The sequence below is a fragment of the Myotis brandtii genome, unplaced genomic scaffold (genome assembly GCF_000412655.1).
Source record: "Myotis brandtii unplaced genomic scaffold, ASM41265v1 scaffold499, whole genome shotgun sequence".
Taxonomy (NCBI): domain Eukaryota; kingdom Metazoa; phylum Chordata; class Mammalia; order Chiroptera; family Vespertilionidae; genus Myotis; species Myotis brandtii.
Genome location: NW_005369027.1, coordinates 2590309 through 2602059, shown reverse-complemented (window position 1 = coordinate 2602059; position 11751 = coordinate 2590309). Strand labels below are relative to the sequence as shown.

The 11751-nt window shown below is 43.4% G+C and overlaps 1 protein-coding gene across 2 annotated transcripts in view; it reads right to left on the bottom strand.

Moving 5' to 3' along the window:
- HKDC1 (hexokinase domain containing 1) overlaps positions 1-1853 on the bottom strand; it is a 39756-nt gene extending 37903 nt beyond the window's left edge. The window contains exon 1 of one of the 2 annotated variants that reach the window (XM_005876815.2): positions 1665-1853. In XM_005876815.2, coding sequence (XP_005876877.1) covers positions 1665-1727 — 63 coding nt within the window. In that variant the 5' untranslated portion in view covers positions 1728-1853. Of the gene's footprint in view, positions 1-1038; positions 1125-1664 lie in introns of those variants that run through there. The other variant, XM_014548179.1, reaches the window with a different exon arrangement.
- Between the last annotated feature and the right edge of the window lie 9898 nt (positions 1854-11751).

Sequence of the window (11751 nt, the reverse complement as noted above, 5' to 3'; positions counted from 1 at the left end):
CCTTCCTTCCTTCCTTCCTTCCTTCCTTCCTTCCTTCCTTCCTTCTTTTCCTTCTCTCTCCCTTCTTCCTTCCTTCTTTCCTCCCTTCCTTCCTTCTCTTCCCTCCTTCCTTCTCTTCCATCCATTAGGTTGTGTTTTGTTTCTGTTTTAATGTTGGTATAGGGAGTTTTAAAAAAATTGTTCCAGGGTCTGCATAGAAACCCTAGCAGCAAGTGGGGCTCAGGATCTTGGCAGCTCCAGAGGCAGGAAGCACAGGAACGAAAGAGGGGACGGGCTACCTGCCTGAGTGAGAGCGCCTGTGCCTTTTGCCCAGGTGTGTTTCCCGCACACACGGAGCAGTGTTCTCCGAGCTGTGACTCATCCTGGCAACCCATAAACCAGCCTCCCATACGACTCCTGACACCTGGGGAGTCACGAGCTTAAGGTGGCTACAGAGTATTCCTGGCTCTCCCTTCTCAGTGACTCTCAAAAGCTCTCTTGCCTCCCACAGGGCGGGGAAGGGTCAGCTCTGGGCCTTGACAGAGGCTGACCCTCCAGCCAGAAGAACTGGAACCACCCAGTGGAGGCTGCGTTTCCACTCACAGGGGCCTCCTGAGCCTGCACGCGGCTGTGGACAGTCAGACCCGCCTGATTCGAGCTGTAACGAAAGATGAACCACCACAGAGGCCCAAGGAAAGGAAACTCATTTGCAGAACCACAGGTGTCAAGGTCCAAAGACTCCCCTTGGGGCCGGTTTCATCATTACTGAGCAGGTAAGAGCAGAAAGTGAAGTCCTGAGCAGGGCTGCCTAGCGCGTCCCACCTCCTTCAGAAGCCATAAAGGGCTTCATGAATCTAAGCAACGAGTGAAAACTAGGACAAGTTAAACTTGGTGAGTTTATCATATTCTAACGTTTGCTATAACCTCGAACCCAACTCTCTAATGAGCAGGATGTAGTGAGAGTCTGTTGGAAAAGCCCAGAGGCATCGGGGCACCAGGGAAAGGATGCAGGAGGGGGAGCCAGCACTTCGGCTTCGTCCCCAGCACCACCTTAAATACCTGGGTGACCTTGGCTAAGTCCACCTGCGGGGAGGACTTCCTTGAGCTGGTGGCCAGAGTGACAGGCTGAGTTCGTGCCAGCTGGGAAAATGCTGATGGCCCCCAGGTGAGCCTTGGCAACTTTCAACCAGTCACCTTGGAATGAATTTTGTAGGCAGGTTTCTTGGACAAAGTGGCAAAACAATGCACGCCGTTAGTAGTCTACCACTGGCAAACAGCACATGCAAATAAGTATTTCGATGACTGTACATTAACCCTCCCATCCCTCTGGTGCCTTCCTCCTATTCTTTCAAGCACATGAAAAGTAACACAAATTACAAGTTCTCAACGTTTCTTTAAGAATGACTCTCCTTTCCTTTTACCCTCACCTCTCATACACCCCTTACCCCAAACCACTTAGATGGGTTCTGAAGACTCTCCTCATCCCCTTCCCATCCGATATCCGCCAGGAAGCTCTGAGTGAGATCCGGGCTCCGGACAACAGGCAATGTCCTCTTCCCCCTCCATGAGTGTTTCCCTGGTCCTGTGCTCCCCGTTTTCTAATAAGCTCTCAATCCCCGCAGGTGTAGGCAGGGATCGTGTTGTCGGTGCAGAATGAGACCGCGCTCAGCCTCCTGAGTCCTTACCTTCTTGATCTGATCCTCCTTCAGCTTGCTGAAGTAAAACGCCACCAAGTGCACCGCAAACATTTTCCCCAAGTGTGGTTTCTCCTGAGGTGGTCAGAGACTTCTGTGCAGTTGGCTCGCTGGTCTCCAGAGTGCTGCCCACTTCCAGTTCAGGCTGGAGGCGCTGGGGAACTGGGTCTACAGATTAAATACTTCCAGGCTGCTTCGTTCAATGACTAAACTTTGCCCCCTCTCTCTGGTCCCTCCCTCCCAGCACATTTGATTGTCTAATAGGAGCCTCAGGGTGGCAGCTGAGGGCTGGTGGAGGCGAAGCAGGGGATGGGTTGCTTGACTCTGACATCTTGTTGCTAAGCAACACTCTCAAGCCAGTGCTCCACCAAGCCCCCCCCTCCCCCCCCTGCCCGAGGAAAAGCTTCTGAGAAGTTGGGTGTTAATACCAACTTTCAACAGCTGAGCTGCTCCGCAAATGTCCACACTCAGGCTTTCCTCTTCAGCCCTTTTCTCCTCAACCCCGCAGTATAACTCTGTGACTCTCTGCTCCTTTGCAGCACTATCTTCATCAACAATAAAATATTTATATTAAACATTGTCCTGGCAGGGAGATTTCAAGAATGATGGAACAAATTCTTCCATTTGTGATAGATCAGATCTCTTAGCTAATGGTCCATGGTAATGGAAAATAATCGATTAAGATTTATCTATTCTCAATGTTAAGCCAGAAAACCTTGATTTCACAGGTAGTGACCCAGAAAAAAATATGCAAGAGAAAGAATGAACTGAAGTCATCAGTACTCACTGGGAAGCTGCTGCCAGAGAGAAAAACTGAAGTTAGAGATGGGAAGCGTCTCATAGCATGAAGCTATTTGGTCATCTCACTCATCATACTTGAGAAAGACCCAGAAAGGGGCCTTGCACTGGTCCCAGTCATTGGTCAGCTAACAAAATCATTAACAATAACAATGGTGTTAACAGCAGCTAACATGGATGGAGCACTCACTATTCACATTTTTTAGATGAGAACACTGAGGCCCCAAAAGGTTAAGTGACTTACTCAAAATCGCAAAGCTTGTAAATAATACAGTGAGGACTTAAACCCAGTTCAATACCAGGGCTCAACTCTTAACTAATACATAATATTGCCTCTGTTCTTTCTCCTGGCAATAAATGCTCCACTGATAACTATTAGTAGCAGCAGAATTCCAACTACTTGGGAAACTAAGTACAGACATGTCATTTCAACAGGGTCTTTCCAGTGGGGGAAAAGGCAAATGAAGAAATTCTTGACCATACTTCCCAAATACTAATGAACCGCTTCCTAAAATTAGCAACTGACCAGATATTAATGAAGATCAGCTGGGCACCTCCACCTCAATCCTACCTCACCTCTCCTCCTCAATAGAAGGGAAGAAGATCAACCAAAGGACTTGTATGCATGCATAGAAGCCTAACCAATGAACACAGACACCAGGGGGGTGAGGGCATGAGTGGCGGGGGGGACAATGGGGTGAATAAGGACACATATGTAATACCTTAATCAATAAAGAAAAAAAACTACAAGAAAAAAAAAAAAAGAAGGGCAGAAACAGGCCAAGGTTGCAGGTTGGATCCCCAGTTGGGGTGCATGCAGGAGGCAACTGATCGGTTACTCTCTCACGTCAGTGTTTCTCTCCTCTCTCTCTCTCTCTCTCTCCCTCCCTCCCTCCCTCTCTCTAAAATCAATAAATACTTTTTTTTTTAAAGTATGGCACCACTGCCATTGATTTATTCAATACAGGGACAACAGGTTACACTGGCCAGTGGACAAAAGGAAACAGAGCCATAACCAAAGGTATCTGCCATCTCCTGGCGGCGTGTGTGCGCCAGGTGGGTAGCCTTTGGAATTTTAGTGGCAAACAATACAGCTGATTTTTATCTGTTACCTCATTCCGTTTTTTCTAAGCAGATTGGCATCTTCGGCATCTACATTATATAGGTCCGAGGTAGCCTACTAAATCAGGACGCTTAGTGATTATAACGATCACATGCATTTGGAGTCATCCAGCTCTGCCCCCTCATTTTATAGAATAAAGACAAAAATAATTCAATTATTTTACCATTTCTTGTCTGATTATCCTCACCCTTATTAAAGATCTATGTAGCTATTCAAGGGTATCTGGGTGGAAGCATATCTTGAATTCAGATGGTGGCACTGTGACATTTTAGTTAAAGTGTGTTACCCATCTGCCCCAAATCTTCCATGTAAGAACGGAAATGCTCTCACCTCTACACACGTCTGTGTCCGTGCAGCCCCGCCTTTGGCAAGGTCTAAAGAAAATATTTGCTTTCCTTTAAACACTGAGCAGGTGAGAGGATGAAAAGTTCAATAGAATTTACCTATTTAGCAAACACTTGGATAGTGTTTACTAGGTGGTTTCTAATATTAATTCCCACAGCAACTATCATTCTCTCCATTTCACAAATGGAGGAACTAAGGCACAGAGCCCAACATGGTGGAATAGACACTTAAATGTGGGTGGTCTGGCTCCAGAGTCCTGGCTTAATCACCATGCTGCTGACTCCCACTGACCTGGATGCAAAGCCAGGGGAACCATGGGACCTAAGCTGGACACCCAGCCCAAAGCTGGCAGCACAGTGGCAAGTGCACAGGCCCTGGCCTCCCACTTTGGCTCTGCCATCCTTGAAGTAGAAGGCCCAAGTTCATACCTGTACAGGGTTCACAGTGACCGCAGTGGGAGAATGAGAGTAAATGAGACCACATAAGGGAAGGCATATGGTCCATGGTGGGCTAGGGACCCCTTATTAAAATTGCTACTTCTTCTCATCCCATTTGGTCCTTTAGGATAAGAAAATGCATGCAGCCCTTTAGTGCATTCAGTAAAACATAACCATAAACCATTAGAGGTACCAGTTCCATTTACTGGAATTATAGGAACAGTTAGGAATTTTATCAATATTATTTTCCTTTACTAAAGAAAATAGAGCTTAGGTTCTGCCCCATATTCTTTTTAAGGATAAGTCCAAAGTTAAGTTGTCCAGAAGTCCGTCTGACCTGCTGGTATTCCACTTGCTGCAAAAGAATGAGAAACACAACCTGGCCGGCGTGGCTCAGTGGTTGAGTGTTGACCTATGAACCAGGAGGTCATGGTTCAGTTCCCCGTCAGGGGACATGCCCAGGTTATGGGCTCAGTCCCCAGTAGGGGGCATGCAGGAGGCAGCTAATCAATGATTCTTTTTCATCATTGATATTTCTCTCTCTTTCTCTCTGAAATCAATAAAAATACATATTTTTTTTAAAAAAAGAATGAGAAACACATTGTCAGAAAGCAAACTTCCATAAAAGTCAATGTAGAAACTTGCAAATCCTGCCAACAGTGACCGTCACTATTATGTCTCCATAGGAGCAACCACATATGAAGCAAAAATGTTAACCTCAGCAAGTTTCAAAAGAATGGGACTGATCATTTTTTTTAAAAAAAATATTTTATTGATTTTTTTACAGAGAGGAAGGGAAAGGGATAGGGAGCTAGAAACATCTATGAGAGAGAAACATTGATCAGCTGCCTCCTGCACACCCCCCACTGGGGATGTGCCCGCAACCAAGGTACATGCCCTTGACTGGAATCGAACCAGGACTCTTCAGTTTGCAAGCCAACACTCTAGCCACTGAGCCAAACCAGTCAGGGCCTGATCATTTTTTTAATAGGTTTATTCCTGGCCCATGAAAAGACAGGGAATACTCATGGGGAAATCAATTGCACACTTTTTAAAAAATCTCAACTCTGTTATACACCAAGAGCTGTATTGCCAAAATACATATCAAGGAAAGACAAATCATACCAGGAAATGTGGCTTTTTAACCTTTTTCAGAGTAATTACAATTGCACCAAATAGCAAATTTCTAAAAGCAAATGAAACTTCTGGTTAAACGTGGCATAACCCCACTAAGACAGAGAGAAATGAAACAGTGGTTAAGAGATCTGAACGTAATCTTGGAAGACAGAAAGCCAGCGGGAAAGGAGCGGCGCAGCAGAGGAAGCACGGAAGCCTGAGTGCCTGCAGACGGTGATCTGCTGAGACGGGAGCAGCGATATCTGTAACTCTAGAACGGCTCAGGAACTGGAGGCCCAGCTACCTCTGAAAAGTGAGAGGCAACACAGAGCAAAAACAGGAGATTGGCCAAAAGTCTCCATAAAAAAGCAGGCAGGCCCCAAGCGTGCCCCTCAACCTAGACCAATGAGTGACCACCACTCCCACCCCGACAGGAGACTGTGTTTATTCTCTGGGGAGATTGAACCCAACAGCCTCTGGACTTGGGACCATTGGGACCGTGGGAAGTGGAGTGAGGCACAAGACTGCACATAGGGCCACAAAGTGAAACCTTCAAGCTGAACAATGAGACCCCAAACCACTTTTTTCTGTCTGGTTTCCACCAGCAGACATCTGTGTACATCATCCACTGGGAGGAGTTAGGGGACCCATTTTCCTCTGGTAAAACAAAATGGCCTCAGATATGGAAAAGGCAAAATTACAGAGGTGGTAAACAGATCAGTGGTTGCCAGGGGGTTGGGGGGAGAGGGAGGCTGAATAAGCGAAGCACAGGGGAGTTTTAGGGCAGTGAAACTATTCTGTATGGTGCTGTAACCGTGAATACATGACACAATACTTTGTCAAAACAATAAATCAATAAAAATACCTGTCTAAAAACCCATAGAACTTTATAGCACAAAAAATGAACTTTTATGTATGTGAACTTTTAGAAAAGTTATTTAGGTCAGAGATGTAATACAGACTGACAGAAGAACCTAACTGTACTATAAATGTATGAAAAAACCTCGTTGAAGAGGATGGGAAGATGCCGACCTAACAATCTTGGAAAGGAGGGGGCGCACAAGACTAAAGGCAGAAGGAACTACACATAGCGTTGTACCCTGGTTGGTAAAGCCGTTTCCCCAGGGGCATGGCTTTACGAATCTGCAAGCACCATACACGCATACTGGAACTGAACAATGAAACAGAGGGTGGATGGTGAGAGGTAGGTTCCTCACTGTCAGAGTGGGAAGTTATATACAAGCAAGGTGAAAGGCTAGAATGATCTGTATTACTGGATTAGAGTTGAGAACATCAGTATACACTCATGTTGAGCTTAATATAGAGATGTATATGTTTTTTATATACATGTATTATATATAAACTAGAGGCCCAGTGCACAGATTCGTTCACCAGTGGGGTCCCTCGGCCTGGCCTGTGCCCTTTCACAATCCAGGACCCCTCGGGGGATGTCAGAGGCCCAGTGCATGGATTCGGCCCGATCTCCGCAGGCCAGGCCGGGGGCCCCCACCGGTGCACGAATCCATGCACCAAGCCCCTAGTATGCATATAAGATCTTTGGTTAAGACATTAAGCGCCCAGCCTATTTTGTCTTCCAGAAGGAAAGTATAGTCAGTCACCGGTGACTGACAGGATGCTTTTTCCCCCTGAGATTCATCAGTCTGTTCCAGGTTTCCCTGCCTGTGCGTTGAGTGTCTGCCCCCTGGTGGTCAGTGCGCATCATAGCTACTGGTCAAATGGTCAAACAGTCGAATGGTTGGACACTTAGCATATTAGCCTTTTATACATATATTTGTAGATATGTATACATATATAGGTTAATATATTCACATATATTTCCTGCTGTTGGCTGAGAAACCCCAGAGGCAATGATATCCAATAGCAATGAGCACACCTAGTGCCCAGACCGTGGTTTCTAATATCACTCTTTAAAAAGTCTGGCTCAGTGGACAGAGCTTCGGCCTGCAGACTGAAGGGCCCTAGGTTCGATTCCGGTCAAGGGCATGTACCATGGTTGTGGCACATCCCCAGTAGGGGGTGTGCAGGAGGCAGCTGATCAATGTTTCTAACTCTCTATCTCTCTCCCTTCCTCTCTGTAAAAATATCAATAAAATATATTTTTTTAAAAAAAAGGTGCCCCTGGCAGAAATGGCTGATTCTGGAGATGGGACAGGGTATAACTACAAGATGAACTTGAAATATCTTGTGGTGCCAGAAAGCAAGGAAATGCTAAAATAAAAATTTTTAAAGAACAACCCACTTTATAGATTATTAACTAGTTCTGAGCAGTTTAAACTCAGCTAATAAGATAACCACCTCTAAGAAAACTATACTAGGGTTGTCAGTAATTGAAGTAAGGATAACACACACAAATACATTATAAATTTTGCTATAACAAGACATAATGAATTAAGTTGGTAAGGGAAGAAGAATATTAGCTTAGGAAAACAAGCAAAATCAGATAAAAAGTTTTAAGATCAAGGCAAGATTTAGTTTTAAAATGTATGAAAATAGAATGAGTTCTACTATTACTAACAATTAAGTAATAGGAGGCAGAATTGATAATTCAGCTGAAAATCACTTACATGAAGTAAGAAGCCATAGTAATGAACTAGATAGTAAGGAGTTTACTGTGCGGAATCTCAGAGACTAAGTCATGGGAGGTTTTCACTCCATCATGGCAAGGTAGAGACTCTCCTAAGGGCTGACGGCCTCTAAGAAAAGCCAGACTGAAAGCTTCCCCTTTACCAAGAGCTCAGGACTGTCAGCTGAGGGAATGCCAACATTCTCACCAGAAGCAACACCACCCTTCCCTTCTTTCCCAAGGCACATGCTTCCTTTGCTTCTAAAGTCTATGACTCAAGATAAATATCACATGATCTCACTCATATGTGGAATATAATTTGATGAACTAGATCCAGAGACAAATGGTAGGAGGGGGGGAAGGATTAGAGAGCAACCAAAGGACTTGTATGCATTCGTATTAGCATAACCAGTGGACACAGGCACTGGGGCGGTGGGGGCTTGCCTGGGGTGGGAATGGCTGGCAGGGGGAGAGGGGAGTCAATTGGGGAAAAAGAAGACATATGTAAAACTTTAGACAATAATAAAAAAATAAAATAAAGTCTATGACTCCACTCTGGCTAGTGTGCTCAATGGTTAAGCACCGACCTGAGCACCAAAGGGTCTCAGGTTCGATTCCCAGTCAAGAGCATGTACCTGGGTTGTGGCTTGCTCCCTGCTGTCCAGAGGCATCCAATCAATGTGTTTCTTTCACAGCCCAGTTTCTCTCTCCCCTCTGTCCTCGGCCCACTGCCCTCTCCCTCCCTCCCTTCCTCTTCCCTGCCTTCTCACTCCCTCCCTTCCGCTCTCTGAAAAGCAATGGGGGGAAATATCCTCAGATGAGGATTAACAACAAAAATAAAAAAATAAATGTGTTTCTGAATCTCTTCTCAGATGTTTGTTTATTGTTACCCCTCTTATTTTCAAAGTGAAAAAAGGAACTATCAAATAATAATAAAGTCTATGAAACAAAAAACTATGATAGAGAAAACAAAAATTTCAATAGATTAAATGACCAAGTTAGAGAAATTGCCAAGAAAGTAGTATGAAAGTCATGAATGTAATTTCTAAATACTGATTTAACAACAACAAAAAGGAATAATAGCTATACCAAAAGGGAAGTGGAGAAAAGGAGTGACTTAAGAAAGCTAAATCCTGCCCGGCCGGTGTGACTCAGTGGTTGAGCGCCAACCTATGAACCAGGAAGTCACAGTTCAATTCCTAGTCAGGGCACATGCCCAGGTTGCAGACTCGATCCCTAGTAGGGGCATGCAGGAGGCAGCCAATCAATGAATCTCTCTTATCATTGATGTTTCTCTCTCTCTCCCCCTCTCTTTTCCTCTCTGAAATCAATAAAAGTATTTTTTTTAAAATAAAGCGCTAAATCCTCACCTGATATATAGTAGGAAATCAGTAGCTAATGTCTTAAAATGATGACTCGGGACAGAGGAGATGCATAATATGTAGTCAATGAGGTAAATACTAGAAAAAAAATAACAAAAAAATTAATAACAGAGTTGGAAGTGTTTGTCTCTGGTTTTTAAAGGGGTACATATATTCATTTGACAAAAGTCAGTTTTTAAAAAGTGATTTAAACTTGCCCTAGCCAGTGTAGCTTGGTTGGGTGGAGCATCATCCTGTACACTAAAAAGCTGTAGACTAGATCCCCAATCAGGGCACATACCTAGGTTGTGGGTTCAATCCCCAGTCGGGGAGTGTACAAGAGGCAACCAGTCAAACGTTTCTCCCTCACATCGATGTTTCTGTCTTGTCTAAAAATCAGTGACTATGTCCTTGGGTGAGGATAAAAAATATATATATTTTTAATCATATATGTATACATATTTTTTAATGACAAGTCTATTTGGCTTATGTATATAGATTAGAGATAAATTAATGTGCAGAAGTATAAGTTATAGGAGAGTTCTTACTTCCAAGTGAGCTTTGTTTTGAATTTATATTATGCATTACTTTAAATAATCATATGCAGATGGGCTTTTATAGAATGTGAGCAACATCTATTGATTTATCAATTTTTAAAGGATAACAATGAGTGATGAACATGTTAAGAAAATTAAAGTGTGGCTATTAAAAGAGTTATGAACATTTATAATTACTTAAGGAATTTTTTAAAAAATTATTTCGACCTAATTACAAGCACCCAAGAAAGAACATTTTCCAGCAGGGGATCCTCAAGTTCACTGCACTTCACAGGTGTCGAATGGCGGGTCAAAGTAGTCACTGGGTCACAAGCCTTTCCCACGCCTCACAAGCACCAGAGCCTTTCTAGGGCGTGGACTGGGTGAGAGCACCTAATAAAAACTTTTGGATAGATAGAACTTGTTAAAGGAACAAGTTCAAAATCATCTCCTCTACCAAAATTTGCCAAAAGTAACTTTATGAAGTCAAGTCTTCAAAGGTCAATCCTACTTCAAGAACGTTAGTTTCTTCTCTAGCATTTTTTTGCACATAAAGACAACTTCCGTTTATCATGTGTGTAGGACTGTCCCACTATGTTAAGTGACAGGCTTTTAGAGAACAGCGACAACTCAGAAGCATGTTGATAACTGCTATCTCTGTTCAAGTTTATGTATTTTATAGCTTTAAAATCGAGAAGTAAAATAACCTAATTCATTTATCATTTGCTCATCTTTCAGCAAACCACAACTTTTCATCATATCCTATTAGATTGATTTGTGTTGGATACACATAGAATGACTGCATCTTGATTACAGACTCCCAGTTCTGAGCGGTAACAGACTTTGGTGATTTGTGATGATTCACAATAGGCATTTTTCAAAAGACCCAATTTCATTTTGTAGATTTACACTCATCCACAAATAAAATGTACAAAGCATTACAAGTCATTGATTTTATTCCTAACCAGATCTGTACTAACCACATCTTATTAAATTAGCCAGATCTGTACCGATGGAACTGAGGTTAGCATCCAAGTCTCAGTCCATGCTCCGTGTTGATGTTCAACTGAATTCACAATAATCCAAAGAGGGCTTCAAAACCTGTGAGAAAACTGCAAAAAAAATAAAAAAAAAGAGTTGTGTTTTAGAAAGGCTGAGGTCTGGCTGGTATGGGTTGATGGTTGAGCGTGACCAGGAGCTCACGGTTCGATTCCTGGTCCAGGCACATGCCCAGGTTGCAGGCTCGATCCCCAGTTGGGGGCGTGCAGTAGGCAGCCGATCAATGATTCTCTCATCATTGATGTTTCTATCTCTCCCTCTCCCTTCCTCTCTGAAATCAATAAATACATATTTTTTTTAAAAAGAAAAAAAGGCCTTTAGAAAAAAAAAAAAAGGTTAAGAACATGACCTGAGTGAAACATATGCCTGGGACTTAGCTGGCCCAGAAGCCCTCAAAGAAAAATAAATGACATGTCAGGCTTGGTGCAGAGACCAGGTTGTTTTCAAATTTGAAGCACTTTGCAGTTAATTACTCAGAGCCACTTAATTATATTATTCCTATTTGTTTCACCTGATTTTATCTTTCTTTAGTCTCTTCTGCCTAACCACAGGCAGAGGATTCTCCCTCCCCCACACAGGGAAAGGTGAACTATTTATCACTATTTCTACTCTTTAGCTCAGTGTTCAAGCAGCCCTTTCCTTACAGTATCCCCACCTTCACTCCTCTTATCTGAGACTTCACTAACATTTAACTAGCGAAGTTTGCAAGGGTCTTGCTT